Below are 22,640 nucleotides of genomic sequence, written 5' to 3' on the forward strand. Positions count from 1 at the left end.
CTACAGTGAAGCATGGTGATGGCAGCATCATGCTGTGGGGATGTTTTTCAGTGTCAGGAACTTTGAGACTAGACAGGATAGAAGGAAAGATGAATGCAGCAATGTACAGAGACATCCTGAATGAAAACTTGCTCCAGAGCGCTCTTGACCTCATACTGAGGCGACGGTTCATCTTTCAGCAGGACATTGACACTAAGTAGACAGCCAAGATATGAAAGGAGTGGCTTCAGGACAACTCTGTGAATGTCCTTGCGTGGCCCAGCCACAGGCCAGACTTGAATCCGATTGGACATCTCTATAAAGATCTGAAAATGGCTGTGCACTGCCTCTTCCCATCCAACCTTCGCAGAGGTGCTGCAAAGAGGAATGGGCAAAACTTCCCAAAGATAGGTGTGCAAAGCTTGTGGCATTATATTCAAAAAGACTTGAGGCTGTTATTGCTGCCAAAGGTGCATCAACAAACTATTGAGCATAGGCTGTGAATACTTATGTACATGGGATTTCTTAGTTTTTTATTTTTAATAAATTTGCAAAAATCTAAAAAAAAAAAAAATTCACGTCATTATGGGGTATTGTGTGTAGAATTTTAATGGAAAAAATTTATTCCATTTTGGAATAAGGCTGTAACATAAATGTGGAAAAAAGTGATGCGCTGTGAATACATTCTGGATGCACTGTATGTTAATCTGTGCATGTGTAAAGAAATCCAGAATACATGACCTGTTAGTGGTCCTTGTGAACTGGAGTTGAGCCGCATTGCGTTGTGACTAAAACTAATTTTCGGCAAAAAAGATGCCCAGTGCTAGCAGAATCTCATGGAACCAGGTGCACCGAAAGGAACTGCTTTGTGCGACTGCAGCAATGATGCATGAGGACGCATCTGTATTATACTCCCTATATCCAGCATCATATTTTATATAGGTCCGTGCTGAGATTGTTATATAACCCATATTCAATAATTAAACGACTCTGATATTACAGTGCAGTAAAATATTTTCTTGTTCTAGCTAAGAGCTATGATACATAATTATCTCATTAATATTCAACTAACACATGAACCAAATACATTGAAAACCGTAAAATTTGTGTGCTGTAAAGATTTTATTTAACTTTCAGAACACTTTTGCAAGAGAAAACGCAGGACTTGCAATGGGAGTTTTCTATCTATCTATCTATCTATCTATCTATCTATCTATCTATCTATCTATCTATCTATCCTGTAGCTATCAATACTAATATATAAAAATGAAAAGTATGTTTGTTGCTCAATCATGGGGTAACAACACCACTCCCTCACCCCTTCCAGAATAGGCATGTGGCTCAAATGTAAATTTACTACCAGTTATTTATATATTGCACACATATTTTACAGACCTTTCAGAGAATATTTGGCCATTCACATCAGTCCCTGCCCCAGTGGAGTTTACAATATACTGTATATTTCCTACCACATGCACATGCAAACTAGGGATAATGTTTGTGATTAGCCAAATACAAATAGTTTATTTTTGGATTGTGAGAGGATACGGATTACCCTCAGGAGACCCATTCAAGCATAGGGAAAATATACAAACTCCACACAGTTGTGGCCTTGTTGGAAATCAAATCCAAGAGACAGTAATGGTAACCATTACACCAACCGTGCTGCCAAAACTAACCTTGCTGCCTATAGTACTTGGGGGTATATTTACTAATGCCCAATTTTCATCAATTTAAATTTATGAAAATCAAAGAAAATTGATCTCATTTTCCAACATGATTTTTCATATTAATTTTTAAATATTAGTAAAAGTGTGTTTTATCCCTGGAACCCCAACATCTGTTTAGATCGATTTTCATCTATTTGAAATCAATGAAAATCGAACTTTAGTAGAATAAACCTTTGGGAAAAACCCAATCAAACATTGAGAGTATATACAAACGTCACACAGATAGAGCCCATATCTGTAATTTAACTCATGGGGGGAAATGTAATAGGGTTTGAGAATCAGAAAGTGCGAGATTTTGGTTAAATTCTCCTGTTTTTTTTAAAGTGGCAATCATTTACATGGCAAAATCAACCTGGTTTTACCATGTAAATGGTTGCCACTTTAATAAAACAGGAGAATTTTACCAAAATCTCTCACTTTCTGATTCTCACACCCTATTACTTTTCCCACATGATCTTTGAGCTGTGAAGCAGCATTGCTAACCACTATACCACTGTATACGAATCAATGTTATTAATAGGAACCAACGTGGTTTTGTGAAGTACAGGTAATGTCAAACTAACTTAATAAGCTTCTACGAGAAAGTGAGCGATAATATTGATCAGGGTAAAGCAGTGGATGTGGTCTTTTTGGACTTTGCTAAGGCCTTTGACAAAGTGCCACATAAGAGACTAATTTTCAAATTGAGAGAGCTTGGGGTAGGAAACACTATCTGTACCTGGGTAAGTAATTGGTTGTACAACAGAAAACAGCGAGTGGTGATTAATGGGATGTGCTCTGAATGAGCCTCAGTGCTTAGTGGAATACCGCAGGGTTCAGTACTCAGGCCATTGCTGTTTAACATATTCATTAATGACCTAGGAGTGGGCCTAAAAAGCACAGTGTCAATTTTCGCAGACGATACTAAATTGTGTCAAGTAATTAATTCAGACAAGGATGTTGAGTCTCTACTGTGTTGAGTAATTTATCCAGAGTGGAGGTCTGGGCAGATAAATGGAGAATGAGGTTCAATATCGAAAAATTTAAAGTTATGCACTTTGGGACTAAGAATAATTGGGCAGCCTATAAATTAAATGGGGAAAATATAGGGATAACCGTAGTTGAAAAGGATTTGGGTGTGCTCATCGATAATAGACTTAGTAGCAGTACGCAATGTTAAAATGCAGCAACAAAAGCAAATAAGGTGTTAGCATGTATAAAACGGGGAATAGAGACAAGGGATGAGAGTGTAATCCTGCCTCTGTATAAATCATTGGTGCGGCCGCACCTGGAATATTGTGTACAGTTCTGGTCACCGCACAATAAAAAAGATATCTTTGAACTCGAAAGGGTTCAGAGGCGAGCCACCAAACTGGTTAAGGGGTTAGAGGCACTGAATTATGAGGAAAGACTTACAAGGTTAGATTTGTTTACACTGGAAGAGAGGCGGCTGGGAGTGGACATTATTAATATTTATAAATACATTAAGGGACAATACAAGGACTTATCAGATGATCTGTTTATAAAAAAAAAACGCTACACAGGACACGAGGACACCCACTGAGGTTAGAAGAAAAAAAAATTCATACACATACACGGAGGAAAGGATTCTTCACAGTAAGAGCAGTACGGATTCTGAATTCTCTACCAAAGGAGGTCGTAATGGTGGACTCACTAAATAAGTTTAAAAATGGTTTAGATAAATTACTAACTGATAGAAATATCCAAAGTTACAGCATCTAAATGATATAATACAGGTTGAACTCGATGGACTTTTTGTCTTTTTTCAACCTCACCAACTATGTAACTATATGTAACATACAGGTACTTTAAATAAAATAACACAGTTTAGTTCAGACGTGGGTCTTAAGGGGGGTACTCACGGGAGAGATATGTGCTGAGCGATCTTAACACAGACCGCTCAGCACACATCTCTCACCCCGCTCAGCACAGCGCGATGTGCTGAGCGAGGGGGAAAGCCGACGGGGGGCCGCTCACTTCACACAACGGTGAAGTGAGCGACCCGCTAGATTGAGCCTGCATGCAGCTCAATCTAGCATCGGCGATAGCAATGTGCGGGGCCGCGCATCGCTATCGCTGGGGGGCATACACACGGCAGATCCGTGCTTAAAATCTAAGCAATCTAGCAAGATTGCTTAGATTTTAAGCACGGATCTCTCCGTGTGTACCCCCCTTTAGACATTGGAGAGTGCATAGCAATGTGCCTTCCTGTCTTTTTCTATCACTAGTAAATGAGAAAGCCCATTTAGCTTAGCAGAGAAGCTAATCTTTGTAAAACTTGTTTCTACCATAATGTAATAGAGAAGTGATTTTTTTTTTTTTTTATAAATTGTACAATTTGAATTAAATGAAAAAAAATAATGCAAATATATCCTTTAATATGTGTATACATTTGTTTTTGTTTCTAAGAATGGGGTTCAAAATATACAGCTAATATTTACAAAAGTACAAACCTCTCCAATGTCCATGAGGATAGTGGTCGACCCTCATAATGTAGTGAGAAAATTAGCATATTTAGGTGGATATATATTTTGCTGCCCTGTAGAAAGCTTTGATGGATTATAATTTTATAGTCATTAGATTTATATATTATATAATTAATCCATTCTCAAAGAAAAGCAACATTTTTAATAAAACATTTATGATGATGACTTCTAAAAGCTTCTCCTACCTAACCTTGTTTCAATTATGTTTTCACTTTGTTTTATTGTACTCTTTGCTTGAGCAGTAGGGACTGAAGGCTACACTAATGCATGTCTTCCTCTTAGTGCTCGGTGTTATTTTCAAATATTTTATTCTTTATTGCTTTGATCGTTGGTATGGTGATTAGAGAAATATTATTCTCTCTCTTTTGTCAGACAACAAACCAATCATGACAACAGAAACGGGTTCTGATTCAGAATCCAAGCAGGATCAGGAGAAAGACAAGAAGGGCACAGGTGTAACAGAACCAGGACAGCAGCCTGATGAAGATCATCAGAACGCAGTAGAACATTTCCCAGCTGCTGCTGCTCACAGTACGCCCCTGAAAAGTGAAAAGGCAAGTGTCTTTTATTTTATTATCTCATGATACAAAGGGGTTCACTACGACCTGCCGGCGGCCGGCCTCCCGGCGACCAGCATACCGGCGCCGGGAGGCCTGCCGCCGGCTTACCGACAGTGTTGCGAGCGCAAATGAGCCCCTTGCGGGCTCGCTGCGCTCGCCACGCTACGGGTGCCACACTATTTTATTCTCCCTCCAGGGGGGTCGTGGACCCCCACGAGGGAGAATAAGTGTCGGTATGCCGGGTGTCGGGCTCCCGGCGCCGGTATGCTGGTCGCTGGGAGCCCGACCGCCGGCATACTGAAGACCACCCAATACAAAGGACCATTGGAAAATAATGTTTTTTTTAACCATTTTCATTAAAGACCAGTTATTTTTACATTGAACAAAAAAAATGAAAATTTGTTGTTCTAATTTGCCATAATTGTCTTTTCCTGTTGTTCATTCCGGTTATCCCTTAAAGTGTTAATATTATTTCCTCTCTTGTAGGACTGACTGTTCTCCATAGTAAATAAAAAGATGACCTGTTGCAAATAGTCTTAGGTCTAAAGTAATGGAGAAGAAAAACATATATAAAAACATATATCATGCCAGTGCATAATTTGTATAGCAATAAATAAAAGGGTGGAGCAATACTGATAAAATATTTATTTGACTATGGAGACAGATTGTCATATTTGTTTCTGGAATTTAGGTTCTCAAGCTGCAGCCACATCCATTATGTAGTACCTAATGTGTGAGATGAAGGCCAGTTAGCTACCTTGCATATTGATCAAATGGACGCATTAGCAATTAATGTCCTTGAAACTGTCGCTCTTTTGGGCAAATATAAACTAAGTTCTGAAGGAAGTGGTCTCCCTAATGCTCTTTAAACCAGATTCATTATTGTAATTACCTGTAATTCTTTGAGGCTGCCAGAGCTTTCTTTGATTTTGTGGATATCACAGCATAGTGTCTCCAATTTCTTGCGTAACTCTGCTTATTAACCATATTTTAAATCTTCTGACCTGAACCAGGGTATAACACTGGCATAACAACTACAGCCGCTGTGCAATTTCGTGTAACTAAAATGCAAATGCAGCAGGAAGCATCTGTGGAAGACAGACGTTACCTGCATGCATTTTCAGGATCCGAGTGTTGCATCTGAGAACGCAGCCTTGGATCACCATCACGCCTGTCGGCCATGATTCCTGATATTTGTAGGCCCTGGTCAGCCTGTGTAAGCTGAAGCTTACTCAAGCTGACCATTGGATCTGGACACCCAGTTCCAGTAAGTCTGCATCCGACAACCCAGACCCTGGACCTGTCACACCTTCAAAAAAGGGACAACACGCCCCTGTTTTGAAGAGCGGTTTTGCCCCTGCTCCACCCCCAAATACCGTAGCATGTCAATCATACCGTAGCATGTCAATCATGTTACCTGTCAGCCCTGCGGCTGGCAGGGCTACGGGCAATATCACAATACCTGTTCTGCATATGTGCAGAATGGGTCCTGCGCCTGTGCAGACCCCACATCATCGGATTCTATGGTTTATGTACAAATCTGAATAAGGCCTATAATCTAAAGATCTGCAAGAGTTTAGGTTGCTCCTCCAGTAGTAGGTGCTAGCAGGAAGGCAAAGTGTGGTTCACCTCTTATATCCAAAATGTGACAATCTGCAGTGATCTCGCAGATGTGTCCTCATACATACAGCCTCAATATGCCACGCAGCGCAAGACGCCTGTTGTGAGTGAGTCCCCAGGTCTCGTGCGACTCTGCTAATGTCGGGAGTGTTTTTTGCCGTTTTTGTCGCAACACAATGTGCCTAGGATGCACGAGGAGACTGTGCTGATTAATTTGATCTGTGAAACTTGTATATACCAGGACTTGAATTGGAAAAAAGCTGCGGCTGCTACATTCTAGGTGTGGGGTGTGTTCAAACTGAAATCTAAATTGCAGTGTAAAAATAAAGCAGCCAGTATTTACCCTGCACAGAAACAATATAACCCACCCAAATCTGACTCTCTCTGCACATGTTATATCTGCCCCACCTGCAGTGCACATGGTTTTGCCCATTAGCTAACAAACTTGCTGCTGCGATCAGGTCTGAATTACCCCCATTGTTTCCTCTGTTGTTGAATATGTATTGCAGGTAAGTTATCTGGTAGGATAAAGCTGACTTTCATTTAAGCGTTCTGAGCACCTTCTCCACTGATACATCAGATGCAATATCTTGCTACAGTTGGATACATCCAACTGTAGCAAGATATTGCATCTAGATAATGGTGATTTATTACACCTTTTAGACTGATCACCTCTACTGTCCATAAAAGATTGTTAAAGAAAGTTAATGTAGACAGGGCAAATGGCAAGGTTTGAAATGCAGATAAAATGTGTTCATTGCAAGCCTCAGAAATTTCTGATTACTAGTGGCTGATGCTGCATCACTGGATAATATTCAATCTTTCTTTCCTTATTGCTTCTGATATAGTTGATAGAGATTCCAATTTAAGTTTATTTTTTCAGTGAGTTTGTTCAGTCTCTCATAAAATTTAATAAACTGTAGATTCTCTTATCAGAAAGATAAATGTTGAAGAGTACAGAACTCTTGGAACTTTTCTTTGGGTAATACAGTTTGTAGTGCCTATACCTCTATAAATTGCTCTTTTCCTTGCACGTTGGGAAGTATGTTGAAAACAAAAATATTTACATTTAGAAGAAACTAATTTAATTTTAAGCTGTTGAAATTACAAATTATAGCAATGGTTGGGTAAAATGATATCCTAGTTTCCAAATAGTACTTATTTAGCTCCAATTACATTTGGTTGTCCACAAGACCTCTACAGTGCACTGCGACTTACGTATGCAAAGTAAAATGCAACTTAAATAAATATTTTTTGACCATCTTAAGATTTGGTAGTTTGTGTTAAATATCGACTTTGTTAGCTTTAGACAAAAACTAGAATTATAAACCTCTGCGACATCCTCAGAAAGGAATAAAAAAAAAATTAAATGTCATCTTGGTCAAAGTTCATCTGATCTTCTACCCCCTCCAGTATATTACATCCAAACAATCTGCTTCTAGCTTGTATTTATCACGTACATTCTATAAAATGACAGGTACACATTTGTCCTCATACATCTTTCCTCAATATGCCACACGGCGGTAGATGCCTGGAATTAATGAGGTCCTGTGCAACTCTTTTAGCACCGGGTGTCTTTTTTTTTGCCGAAAATACATCCTATTCACATCACTAGGTGAATAAGACGCTATGTGAAATGCTATGTTACAGTGTTTTCTAGGAAAATACTGTAGCATAGCATTTTGTATGCAGATTACAGCCACAGTTGCATACAAAATGCCTGCATATCATTTTAATCAGCAAAAACTGTTTGTGTGTCCTATTTGCATCGTGCAACATTTTAATAGAAAAAGTCAAACAAAAAGACACTCAGCGATACCAAGTCACGCCATGTGCAACGTGCAGGGAGGCTAGACGTAAGTGGACATATCTGTATAAACAATTGGTTTCTATGGGCAACTTCTCCACTGCTTCACTCTTCTGAAGGTCTGATATACCTCTCCTCCATATGTACAGTACTGTATAATGTATTATTAACTATGTACTGTATACACTGACATGATAGGATTTGGGAAAATGTATGTAAGATTAACTGCTTCAGTTGACATATGTGTAATGACTGAAAACTGTTAATCATCCAGGGGTTATTATTCGTGAGATCACTGGAAGTGTTAGGAGGAAAAAATATGTTTCCAATGCAATATATATATATTCCTGACAAATGGTAAATACAAATGAAATGCTGAAATTTTCTCTCTCTCTCTCTCTCTCTCTCTCTCTCTCTCTCTCTCTCTCTCTATTCTGAAAACCTAGTTTAAAATAGGGTTTTTCTAAAGTATTCTTGTAAAGTGTCTAAATGTTTTTGGAGCAAGAAAGGCATTATATCGTACATGTTTACTCTTCATTTTCATAAAGAGTAACACAATGCTGTATTTATATTTTGGAATTTTAGGACCATTTGTTAGATCATTTTTTGTTGTAATTGGAAGCAGCATCTAGTTTGCTAATTTCACAGCTGAGTTGGAGCTTGTGTCAGTGAACTGCAGATAGGAATGATGATCTGTTTTACAGAAGACTTCATTTAACTATATTTTAAACTATACTGTGATGAGCAGTTTCTGTTTTGACTCGGTTAAGTTCGGATCTGGTAATGTCATCTTATTGGCTATCGGCAGGGTTGGCTGGTTTAAACCACCTTGGTGACTATTGACTATTGGCACGGTGCCGTGACTTCTTAAAAAAAGCCTATTGTACTAAAAAACTAGTGTTTTTATTCAAAATGTTTAATGAGGGTGCAATCCCAGTGCTAATGCTGAACTCCTTCTTTTGTTTGTGTGTGTTTCTCTGAAAAGTGCTTTTGCATTTTACATTTTGTATTACTATTCAGATGTATTTAAGTATAATAAGTAAGAAGTAGGACAAATGCTTAACATGAACTTGTTTGTTTTCAATTTCATCTCATCTATCTCTGAGAGTACTTTGTATGCATTAATATGTTTAGTCTATCTACATTTATTCAGATGTAATGGGAATAATAAGCTGTAAAAAAATTATTTTATTGAAAGATGTAAAATAAATCAGTCTAATAACATTACTAATATTAGAAAGGATTAAAACAAGGTTGATCAAGGTTTCTAATACATGATTAATTTTTTTATTCTTTAAAACATTAATGCAAAAAAAAAAACCCAACTGGTTTAAATAAAAAAAGCAGTTTTTTTAATCTGTTTTTATTTCCCCAACCCTGGCTATCAGGCTCTAAGTATGTGTTAGATAGCCATTAAGATAACATTTACTGATCCAAAGTCAAAACCACTCATCTCTATCTCTAGTTAAACAGACAAATTATTGTTATTATTATTATTATCCTTTCTTTATATGGAGCCACAAGGGTTCCGCAGCGCCCAATTACAGAGTACATATGCACATAATCAAAACAGGAAAACAGTGACACAGTTGAAGACAATATAGGACAAGTACAGGGTAACTAAACATAACTACACCAGTAAATAACATAGAGATAAGTTTCAAAGTGGTCAAAAAACTGCAGGATTTGGGCAGTTGAGGAGTAAGAAAAGGATAAGCACATGAGGGAAGAGGGCCCTACTTGTGAGAGCTTACATTCTAAATACCCAAAATTTTATTGATTGTAATGAAAGATGTCCATTTTGCAGGTTATGTGTTTGTAATAATAAATTAATGATATGAATAAAGCAAAGTATAGGTGTAGGGGTGGAGATTTTCCTAAAATAAATTTTCAAATATCCTGTCATTATGAGTCAGCCATGAGGACTGAGTTTAAAGAGACTATGGGTAATATATACTTAAATGACTTTATTGATTTTTAAGCACACTCTGGGTTTACCTCCAATTTATGTGTATAGTATGGCAAACAAAGAAAATAATGGATATTTGTGCTATATAACAAAGATTGTACTGAGATATGTTATAGTTTTATATGTTTTAAGTAACCAGTTAGCTGCTACAATATTACTTGTCAGATTGTACTCTAAGGGGGTAATTCAGTAATTTGTTAGCAGTTGGGAAAAACCATGTGCACTGCAGGGGGGGGGCGGATATATCATGTGCAGAGAGAGTTAGATTTGGGTTTGGTGTGTTCAATCTGAAATCTAAATTGCAGTGTAAAAATAAAGCAGCCAGTATTTACTCTGCACAGAAACAAAATAACCCATCCAAATCTAACTCTCTCTGCAAATGTTATATCTGCCCCACCTGCAGTGCACATGGTTTTTCCCAACTGCTAACAAATTTGCTGCTGCGATCAACTCTGAATTACCCCCTAAGAGGCATGTTCAGTTAGTGCGGGTAAAGCTCTACGCTGAGCTATTCAATTAGTGTCGCTACACTGCGCCGTAAATGAGTGCACTTAACACAGTATATCATAGTAATATACTAAAAGTCTGTAAGCTGGTTGGCTGTGATTTTAAATTCCCTAGGATGTTTAGTTTGGAAGGAATGAGGTAACTAACCAATCACACATCCCAGAGCAGACTTGTTTACATTCATTTTATAGCTTAAATAATAGAGATTAATGTGTACATACCATATTTCATGAAGCTATTCCCCAGGGGAATAATGTACAGTTATTTGTACTTAAATGAAAAACTATGTGGGCAGTACTGGTATGCAACTTGAGTTAATTAACAGACCAGCCAATCATCAGGGACTTGGTCATAACATCACTATGGGGTTGGGAGGTCAATTGATAAAAGATATGGGAGCTTTTGTTATGTACAGTAATTTCAAAAGGTCTGACTGTCACCTCTAGAGTTAAACCATGTGGCAGGTGCTGTTAAATTATCTTGCAGCTTGGAGAAATAAAGGACATTCCAAGAGAGTCCCAAGTAGCACTAGTGGATTAGATATTTCTACTCCAGCACTGCAAAAATATAGCTATTCTAAGTGAACTTTACGTTATACCCCTAGTTTGCGAACCTTTGAACCGGTTTATGCAGGGTTCTACTTAGAGTTGGTGAATGGTATACTCTCATTTTGTGTAGGAGAGTAAATAAATATTTGAGATCAACTTGAGGGTTAATTCTAAGTTGAAACCAGTAAATACCTTTTTTGTATAATTTCTGTAACTAAGCATTTTACTCCCTTTATTTAAATAAAGTGTTCCTTTATTCGTTTGTTTTAATATATGTTAGAGAACTTAGTATTTGAGGAAGCTATTAGGTTGCTAAGGGTAAGCTATAAACTATTCTTATTGCTAGAATCAGCAGAAGTCCATTTGAGTGCTAGTTTGTGTTGGGGAGACTGCGCAGTGATAGTGTTAAGGATCTGTGGTTCCTTTGTATTTCCACAGGTAGCCGCAGTAAAACAAGGTGTATGGTATAATGGGCAGAATAATAATTTAGTAATTGTGAGTATCATATTAGGTTCTGCTCTCGCCACATCATGACTTGGACATCAGTGCGATCATAGTCCTGACAGTAATATAGTATCAGCCAGGGGATACAAGTATTGGCTCTGACCATAGTCAGTGCATATCAGGGATACCTACTTGGGTCTCTGACAAAGTGCAAAAAAGATTTTCAGTTCAAAGTCATGCAGAACATTGGAGCTTACAAGACATATAGACATTTCTGTATATACAGACATCACACCCACAAAAGCAGCGCTGTCATGACTGTGGTTTTTGTGAACCCAGCGTGTATGTGAGTCCATGCAGGTAACTGGAGAACTGTGTGTATATTTGGCTCGTCTGTGGGAATCTGTGAGATGAAGTAGTAAGGAGCAATCCCTTACGGGGGGGGGTCGAACCCGGGCCTTGGCACAGGGAGCCATGTCCTGACCACTGGATCACCAGGGACTTGGTGTTGATAGCAGGATGGTGAGTGTATTGGTAAGAATGAACTGGATATACTGCCACAGGAGTAGGTGTTTGTGTACTCAAGGTTACTATGAAATAGGTTCTCTGGAGTTGTGCAGAACTGGGAGGAGAGCTGAAGACGTTGGACCAGACTGGTTACCGGTGAGACTGAGAACTGCACTGTGAACCAGGCTCTGTACTGGTATACTGGAATGCAACTGAAATCCGGGCTGGTACCGAATATAACTGGAAACGCAACTGTAAGTAGAACAATGACTGTTTCTGTGACTTTAAGACAAGGCTGAAGAAGAACTGAAGACTGTAGCTGTGACTTTAAGACGAGGCTGAAGAATACTGTGTCTTTAAGATGAGACTGAGGAATACTGCGGCTGTGTCTTTAAGACGAGACTGAAGAGTACTGTGGCTGTGTCTTTAAGATGAGACTGAAGAATACTGTAGCTGTGTCTTTAAGATGAGACTGAGGAATACTGCGGCTGCGTCTTTAAGACGAGACTGATACTGGATATAACTGGTAACACAACTGTAATCCAGACTGGGTAGCAAAAGATCAGAGTTTTACAGGAACTAAAGTAAAAGTGTTACCTCTTAGGGAGCTCAGCTGCTAAGCTCACACAGGGCTGCTTGACACAAGGAACTGGCCCCCTCTGTAACACAAGTCTCTTTACTTATACTTCCTGGTCCTTGGTGATTGGCGAACAGAGACAGATGATTCAGAGAGTCTCAGGCTGGCACAGTATTGGATAGTTCCAGGTCAGGTGATCAGACCCTGTCATGTCAGTACTTCAGGTTAGGCTCTGATGTGGAGTGAGGCCTAGCTGGCCGGAAAAACACTGAAGCCTAAACTCCTAAAATAAACAGAGGATGCTGGCTTTTAGGCCCAAACACCAGAGAGCTAAGCACAGTGGAGAATGTATCTGGGGGCCACTGGAGTCAAAAAGGCATATAGTATAATGACAACAATGATTGCTGTGTAGGCACAGCATAGAGAGACTTCTGAATTCAATGTTCACACAGAAGGTTAATCAACACTGGTGGAGCTCGTTACATCTCAGCACTCAGGAAATTTATGGTACTGGCAAGCTGTTTCTCCCAGTGAGCAGAAAAGACACAGGATCCAGGACAGATGGCAGAGGTAAGTCAACAAATATGAGAACTACAGTCAGAATCGTGACAAGCGCCGGATGAACCTGAAGGCTCCATAATGCTGTTGGTAAAGGGGGAAGAGATATTGGTATAAATATGAAATTGGAGAGCTCATTAGGTAAGAGGGCCTTGCTTGTGAGAGATTACAGTCTATAAGGGAGGGGCAGACAGATAAGAGTGACATAAAATTAAGAGCTGGTGTGCAAGTAGCATAGAGCGATGGGTTAGAATGAGACCTGGTAGGTTTTAATAAATAAATATGTTTTGAGTGCCAGTTTGTAGCATTGGGGACAGGAAGTTACAGTATTGGAGATCTGCATGGAAGAATGATGGCGGGAGTGGGAAGAGGTAATCAATTGGCAAGAGAAGTGACAGTCACTGGCAGAATGAAGTGGGAAGGTGGAATTGCTGAGGGTGCTGAGTCAGAGATTTAGGCTCGAGGAGATTGGGTAAGAGCATTATAGATGTTTTTGAGGAGTTTGAATAGGGTTCTGTAGGGAAAGAGTAGCTAGTGTAGAGCCTGGCAGAGAAGGGAGGCAGAAGCAGTTTAGCTAGAAAGAAAGATGAGCCACAGTGTTGAGGATTGATTGGAGTTAGGAAGGGCTGAGTAGGAAGTCCAGGTACAATACACTAAGAGGAGCGGACTTGTGGGATAGAATAGATGGTGATGTTGTCCATAGATTGTGTGATGGAGAAAAGTGAGGAGACTCAGGAGGGTGGGTAGATGATGAGCTCAGTCTTAGATACTGTATGTTAAGTTTAAGAAAGAGTGATGAAAGAGGGGATAGATCAGGGTAGGAGAGGTAGATTTATCATAAGCATAGAAATTATATTGAAGGACAAAAGATCGTATAAACTCATCCAGAGATTAAGCATAAAAGAAGGGGCTTGAAAAAACAGAACCGTAAGGGAGACTAGTTACCAGGAGAGGTGGAGACATGTGAAGAGACAGGGAAAGAGTGTACAGACTCTTAGGAAAAAGCCAGGAGAGAGCAGTACCCATGTAAAAGCCAGACCGAAGTGGGATTAAAAGGGAGTAGTAAGAAAGAAAGGCTGGGAAGCAACTGTAGACAGTTTTCTTGAGGAGCTTGGAGACAAAAAGCTTGGAGACAAAAGGGAAGAAAAGAGAGATGGGGTGCCTTTGATAGAGAGCGCTTCAGTGTCAAGAGTGGGTTTTATAAGAATGGGAAAAACATGGAAATGCTTGAATGCAGTGGGGACAGAGCCTGATGAGAGAGACAGGTGGGCAAAGTGGGAATAGGCAGGGAGAGAGAACAGAAGAGACGGAAGTGGTTTGGTTCAAGGGAGAAGGTGGAAGTGGGTCCAGATGAGGACCATAACTTTGTATGCAAATAAGAAATATCTTATTATGGGTTGAGATTATTAAAATAATTCAAGGGCAGTACAGAGAGTGTTTAGAGGGGCATTTATTTATTTACCCCTCAAAATACCTGTTTTTATGTGTCCTTAGTGGTATCTTCATCTATACTTTTAATTGAATGTTGTTTGTATTTTTCAGAAGCACGTATCACAGGAATGGACTAACTGGCATTTGGAGGAGAATTTGCTAAATTTTCCTCCAGTACTTTAATATCACATTTTTAGTAAGAAGATCACATTTCCCATACTTGTAATGGGAAATGTGATCTGCTCAATTTACTAAAGTCAAATTGTTAAAATATGCCGGAGGGAGACCTGTGATGATAATGCCATCTTCAGATGGAGTTATGCAGTCTTCCCTACTACTCCTGACAGGAAGAGAAGAGCTTGGAGCTAGGCTGATCACTGAAGAAACTAAATAGTTTAAATAGAAAATAGTAACAAACTGCACCCAGGGACCAGTGATCGGTGTCTCCTCCACTATGAACCCGTCACCTGATCTGTGCAGTGACCTGAGGCAGTGGTAGGCACTTTCACGGCATCTGGGCTGACATCACAGATCAGCTGTCCATGGGTCACTGAGAAGGAGACACCGATCACTGATCCTTTTCTGGTAAGTTGATTTTCACAGCAGCAGGAGCCGAGCAGCAGCAATGGGGACCCAGGCAACAGCAGCAGTGGAAGCAAAGCAGCATTAGCAGTGGGAGCCAGGCAGCAGCGGGTGGGGGGGGGGGGATCAGGGTTGCCAGCGGTGAAGGCGAGCAGTGGAGGGTAGCCACATGCCAGGGTATTTTTTTGTGTGAAAAAGGCAATTTTTCCCAAATTGTGTTTCATATGCCGTTTTATACAGGAAAACACATAGAGCAGGATGTAATTCCGCACGAGTTCGGCAGCCGTGCAGGGTTTGCTGGTTGAACTCAGAAGTTTTTTTAAAGGGGCAATCACAAGGCAAAATCATGCCTTGTAAGTGATTGCCCCTTTTAAATAACATCCGAGTTCGGCCGGCATCCCAGAAGTCCGCCGAACTCAGGTGGCATTATATCCTGCGCATATTCTGGTGCATTTTTATACAGATAAATATATATATATATTCACAAGGGGACTGTAAATACTGTTGAGACGTTATGGGTAGAAATTGCATGTGGAGGGAAAGTGGACACAAAAGATAGTATTGGGGCTACGCTACAAGCCATCTGGAATTAATGTGTCTGATGAGGAAATGTTACTGAAGCAAACTGAAAAAGCAGCAGGAGTAGGAGATGTAATAGTGATGGGAGATTTTAACTATCCGGAGATAAATTGGACAAATGATTCATGTGATACTGCTAGGGGTAATATGTTTTTAAACACACTAAATGATAACTACTTACTTCAACTAATCGAGGAACAAACTAGGTACAATGCAATCTTAGACCTGGTATTAAGTAACAATGGGGAATTGATATCAAATATTATAATAGGGGAGCCCATGGGAAACAGCGACCACATTATGGTCACATTCAATATCAGTTTTTATAAGCAGTCCTTTATTGACTCAACTAGGACTCTAAACTATAGCAAAGCCAACTTTGACATGATGAGGGAGGCTTTAAGGGACATTGAATGGGAAATTTTGTCTCAAGGAAAAAATACTATGGAGAAATGGGAGGTAATAAAATCACTGCTCGTTAGTAATACTCGCAAATGTTTTCCCATGGGCAGCAGACAAAGGACTAAAAATTCTTAGTCCTAAAATAATACAGCATAGGAGACCACAAATAGGTTGAACTCGATGGACAATTTGTCCTTTTTTCAACCTCAGAAACCATGTTACTATATATATACATATATATATATATACAGTGATCGCGCTGAGCCCCCCAAAAAAGTGAATCCCAGGGACCCCATACTTTTAAAAGCTGGGGTCCTACCGGTCCTTTTCTGGGTCCCATCGGAATGAAGGTTTTATTAATCTTAATCTTATTTGGACACTACAAAAGTGTTGCAAGGTGGGGGGGGGGGGGGGGTGACAGTGCTGCTGGGCTGTGTAACATGCAGGACACATTGCACCAGAACTGTGTAACTAGACATTTTGGTGCCCTTTGGCAAAAAGTGAATTGGAGCTCCACCTCCCAGACTCTAAACCAGTGATTTTCAACCTTTTTTTACTTGCGACACACCGAACAATATTTTAAAATTGCCAAGGCACACCATAAGTTCCCCACAGAAAAAAACAAAACACACTTATTGGCCCTCACAGTAAAAAAAATAAAAATCCACACATACATTGGCCTACACAGAAAAAACAATCACATTGCTCCCCACATAAATCATGTTGCTCAATACATAAATCCTATTGCTCCCCATATAAATCAATTACATTGCTTCCCACATAAATCATGTTGCTCACACATAAATCAATCACATTTCTCCCTACATAAATCCTATTGCTCCCCACATGAATTATTCACATTGTTCCCCCCCATAAATCCTTATTCTCCCCACATAAATCCTATTGTTCCCCACAGGAGATATAAAATAACAAATATTAGCCCCTACCAGTCAGCTGTCCTGCTTCCTGTCCCTCAGTGGCGGGGGTTGTTCATAGTGGAGTGCTGCGAATACTGAGCAGCGGGCAGGTGTGGATGTGGGTGGGTAAGGAAAGCTGTGTATGCAGGCAGGAACTGGAAGATGTGCATGCATCCGGGTGGGCTGGCTGGGTGGTGAGATGCGGCTGCCGTGACCTCTGATATCACACCGTCGCGTCTTCAAGGCATAGGTCACGGCCGGAGCACGACTAATCCTCTAAGAAGAGCCCGGGCCAACAGTTCACTCTGAAGGTGCAGGAAGCTGCTCTGGCTCCGCGGCACACCTTGCAACTGGTCGCGGGCACACTAGTGTGCCACGGCACACTGGTTGAAAAAGCCTGATCTAAACTATAGACGGTGCGCGCCGAAGGCGTGCCGCAAAATTTTAGGGGCATGGCTTCATGGGGAAGGGGTGTGACCACATAATAGTGCCAATTAACATTACACCACACTGTAGTGCCGCTTATACACATTGTACCAGGTAAAACCTTCTATACACACTGCGCCAAATAGAGAACGTTATACATATTGCACCAGATAGAGCACGTTATACACATTGCGCCAGATAGAGCACGTTCTATACTTTGCGCCAGGTAGAGTACTTATACACATTGCGCCAGGCTGAGCACGTTATACAGTACACATTGCGCCAGGCAGAGCACATTATACAGTTTGCGCCAGGCAGAGCATATTATACACATTGCACCAGGCAGAGCACTTTATACACTTTGCGCCAGGCATAGCACATTATACACTTTGCGCCAGGTAGAGCACTTTATACATATTGCGCCTGGCAGAGCACGTTATACATATTGCGCCTGGCAGAGCACGTTATACACTTTGCGCCAGGTAGAGCATGTTATACACATTGCGCCAGGCAGAGCATGTTATACACATTGCGCCAGGCAGAGCATGTTATACACTTTGCGCCAGGCAGAGCACAGTTCATGAGATGGTGGGGGACACTATGAATGGGGAGGCACTGAGCAGGATGGGAAGGGGGCAGAGAGATGGTTGTAGGATGCGGGATCACTAGGCAGTAGAAGGGTACACTGGATTGAATGAGGGGCACTGTAATGGGACTGGCTGGTGGGGTTCTTGCTGAGGGGCAGTGAGATGGGGCAGGGGGCTGGTTGGGAGAGGGAAGAGGGAATTCATGAGATGGTGGGGGACACAGGGCTGTATGGGGGACACTATGAATGGGGAGGCACTGAGCAGGATGGGAAGGGGGCAGTGAGATTGGGGTGTAACACTGGGTTAGGGGGGTGGATCAGTATGTCTGGACTGATTGGGGGTTGTAGATGGGAGGGCAGTGAGATAGCACAGTGGACTGGTTGGGGAGGGAAGGGGGAAACACTCTGCTGACAGGGTGAGTAATGGTGGGGGACACTGGGCTGGAGAAGGGGCAGACACTGTGAAGGGAGCATTGGCCTGCTGCTGTTCAGTTTCTGCCTGGCCCCGCACAGTGGCTCCAGCACCGCACACTCACACCCCTTCCCCAGTATCCCTGCACCCTACCTGCATCCTCAATTACCTCTGCACTGCCAGCTCTGTGCAGGGATCTGTCCCACGGTGGTGGGTCCGGCAAACTTCATTGCTCTGCCGGGTGATGTCACCCGGCGGCGGCTCTGACACAGACCCCGGCTCTCGCGTCACGGACCCCCCCCCCCCCTCTCCAGCAGCTCTTGCACCTGGCCCCGGAGCGTCGCGCTGTTGCTTCCCGTGGTGCCGGCTCCCTCTCTCTGGCCGGCACCACCATCATCCCGCCCAGCAGCAGCCGCCTGACACACGTGTCCAACGTGCCCGCACGTCTGACCAATAACGTCAGAGCAGAAAGTCAAGCGCCAGAGAGTCAATCCCAACGGAGCGCGTCCCCAGGGACCCTCCCATTCTTAAAAAGTGAGTCCCCAGTCCTCATTTTGGGGTAAAATACGCGCTATAGCGCATTTTTGCGATCACTCTATATATATTTTATATATATATATATATATATATGTATATGTAGCAGTATTTTAGAACAGAAGTGAACACATAAATTCGTTAAGGTGATAGATAATAAACAAGACTATGGGGGAAATTCAATTAGCAGAGGGTTTACCCCACAGCTAATTAATCAAACTGTCCGATTCAGTTAGCTGCAGGAACCGCACATGCTAATTACAAGAAGCAGGATTTTTCAGATTCTGCATTTCAACGTGCGGGGGAAATCCATTGGATTCCGCAGTTTACATTGAATCAGTGGGCTTCCCGTGTGTGAACCTCTGGTTTACCACACGGGGCAAAGGCTAATTAATTGAATAGCTTTTCCCCATGCGGGGCGATCAGTTAGCTGCTGGGTAAACCCTGAGGCTACTTGAATTCCCCCATATGAAGTGGTGTTACCCTTTCTTTATTATATTTCCAGCAGGACCTGGAGAAAAGTAGTACAGTATTTTTGCTAGACCGATTCAAAAACCAGAATGTCAGCTGGCACGTATATATTCACAAAGCGAACATTATTATTATTGCTGTTGATTTGTAATGCACCAGAGTGCTCGTCAGAGCTGGGCAGTGGAGAAAACAGAGCATACATCAAACAGGGACATACAAGATAGATAGAATATATGCAGATATGAAAACAGATGGTAGGGATGGTCCTGCTCATAAGAGAGATTACATTCTGGTGGATTAAATGAATAATGAATAAATCCATAAAGCATTAATAAGAAAATGGATAAATAGGCGTATTTGCACAAAATGAACTATGCCAAAGAAGCATAAATTTTCTGTGTTGGAAATGACCTTCACTGCCTTTGTAAATATGCTCTATAACAGTAGAAGTTTCCTACATGAAAAAAAATTCTTTCTATAATACTGGTTAATATCAGAAATTAATTGTTACATTAAGCTGGGTACACACTAGACAACATTTTTTACGATTTTGCTGATAACCATTCGTTACAACAAATTAGTTATATCGTCTATTGTGCACGTACTATATCGCTAATGATGCATGCTACTGTGGGTCGCTAGCGAGGTGCATAGTAAATACTGGCTGCTTTATTTTTACACTGCAATTTAGATTTCAGTTTGAACACACCCCACCCAATCTAATGTCTCTGACCATGTTACATCTGCCCCAACTGCAGTGCAGCATGATTTTGCCCATTAGTGTGCTTTTTTTGGTTTGCTAACAACTCTGAATAACCCCCAATGTTGTTAACGACTAGGACTACTGTATATCGTACAGTGTGTATGCTACCAACGATGAACAACTAATTTAAATAGGTTGAAACTCAACAATTTGGTAGTATCGGAAGACTCGCGTATATTGGGCCTAATTCAGACCTGATCGCAGCAGCAACATTTTTCTCTATTGGGCAAAACCATGTGCACTGCAGGTGGGGAAGATATAACATGTGCATAGAGAGTTAGGTTTGGGTGGGGTCTAAAAATCTAAATTGCAGTGTAAAAATAAAGCAGACAGTATTTACTCTGCACATAAACAAAATAACCCACCCAAATCCAACTCTCTCTGCACATGTTATAACTGGCTACCCCTGCAGTGCACATGGTTTTGCCAATGAGAAATTTTACTGCTGCGATCAGGTCTGAATCAGGCCAGTGATTGGTCATTTGTAAAATCGCTTAGTGTGTATGCTCAATATTGTTTGTCCGGGAGGTCCAGGGAGTTCAAGGGAAATTGTCAGTGATATTGTATCGTTTAGTGTGTACCCCAGCTTTATATAGTAAGCTAGTTCTCTACTAGCCATTAAATATAGTGATATATAAATAAAAGTGTTTCTACAACCCTAGTGTAATGAATCTCTGTGGACTCTGCAAAAATGGTGATTCTGATTATGGGACGTGTTCTATTTTCTTATTATGTTCATGAAATATTTACTGTTTTCTGTTAAATTAAAATAACCAAAACAAGACATCTGCAGTTGTAGGCTAGGATATAAATCGTATCCAGGTTTGTCTTAAATCTTTGGATTTAAGTTTGTTTGATGAATGCCAGATTGTAATAGCCACTCTTGAACTAAAAATATCCAGTTCTGCTTTCCTGCAATGTCATAAAGTCATTGTGGGTTACTTAACATGTGATGTAATTTGATTACATTTTTGGGCCAGCTTGCAAGTGTACACTTTGACAAACTCTTGGGAGGGCAGAGTTACACTGGAGTTATTTTGGAATACAAATGCATTAATCATGATTGCAGTGATGAAACTGTCCAAGCGTGGTGAACCTTAAGATGAAGGGTAATGCAGTTTGTACTATATCTGACTATGTTATTGTGCAACGGGCAATTTTCTAGTAATAAACTACTACATATGTTTCTTTAAATTGACAAAACTATTATGTAATATGGCCCCAAACTAAATTAATCATGCACTCTCACGTTTTGGAACTAAATGCTGTTGCAAACTATTGCTTAAAGAATATATCCTCTCATTTTGTTTTGTTTAATTATATTTTTATTCTGTAATTGATAAGAGGATTTGCAAATGTATATGTATATTTCTCTAACGTCCTAGTGGATGCTGGGGACTCCCTCAGGACCATGGGGAATAGCGGCTCCGCAGGAGACAGGGCACAAAAGCAAGCTTTTAGGATCACATGGTGTGTACTGGCTCCTCCCCCTATGACCCTCCTCCAAGCCTCAGTTAGGTTTTTGTGCCCGGCCGAGAAGGGTGCAATCTAGGTGGCTCTCTTAAAGAGTTACTTAGAAAAAGTTTTTAGGTTCTTTATTTTCAGTGAGTCCTGCTGGCAACAGGCTCACTGCATCGAGGGACTTAGGGGAGAGATTTTCAACTCACCTGCGTGCAGGATGGATTGGATTCTTAGGCTACTGGACATAGCTCCAGAGGGAGTCGGAACACAGGGCTCGCCCTGGGGTTCGTCCCGGAGCCGCGCCGCCGACCCCCCTTGCAGACGCTGAAGATGAAGAGGTCCGGAACCAGGCGGCAGAAGACTCTCAGTCTTCATCAGGTAGCGCACAGCACTGCAGCTGTGCGCCATTGTTGTCAGCACACTTCACACAGCGGTCACGGAGGGTGCAGGGCGCTGGAGGGGGGCGCCCTGGGCAGCAATGTATAATACCTGTATGGCGAAAAATACATCACATATAGCCCTTGAGGCTATATGGATGTATTTAACCCCTGCCAGATATCTAAAACTCCGGAGAAGAAGCCCGCCGAAAAGGGGGCGGGGCCTATTCTCCTCAGCACACAGCGCCATTTTCCCTCACAGAAAGGCTGGTGGGAAGGCTCCCATGCTCTCCCCTGCACTGCACTACAGAAACAGGGTTAAAACAGAGAGGGGGGGCACTGATTTGGCGATATGTATATATATTAAAATGCTATAAGGGAGGAACACTTATATAAAGGTTGTCCCT

The 22,640-nt window shown here is 41.2% G+C and overlaps 1 protein-coding gene across 14 annotated transcripts in view; it reads left to right on the top strand.

Moving 5' to 3' along the window:
- EPB41L3 (erythrocyte membrane protein band 4.1 like 3) overlaps positions 1-22,640 on the top strand; it is a 346,176-nt gene that overhangs the window by 69,287 nt on the left and 254,249 nt on the right. For all 14 annotated transcript variants that reach the window (XM_063923517.1, XM_063923521.1, XM_063923520.1 and 11 more), the window contains exon 2: positions 4,568-4,749. In XM_063923517.1, coding sequence (XP_063779587.1) covers positions 4,582-4,749 — 168 coding nt within the window. In that variant the 5' untranslated portion in view covers positions 4,568-4,581. The remainder of the gene's footprint in view (positions 1-4,567; positions 4,750-22,640) is intronic.

This window comes from Pseudophryne corroboree, chromosome 5, assembly GCF_028390025.1.
Source record: "Pseudophryne corroboree isolate aPseCor3 chromosome 5, aPseCor3.hap2, whole genome shotgun sequence".
Lineage (NCBI taxonomy): Eukaryota > Metazoa > Chordata > Amphibia > Anura > Myobatrachidae > Pseudophryne > Pseudophryne corroboree.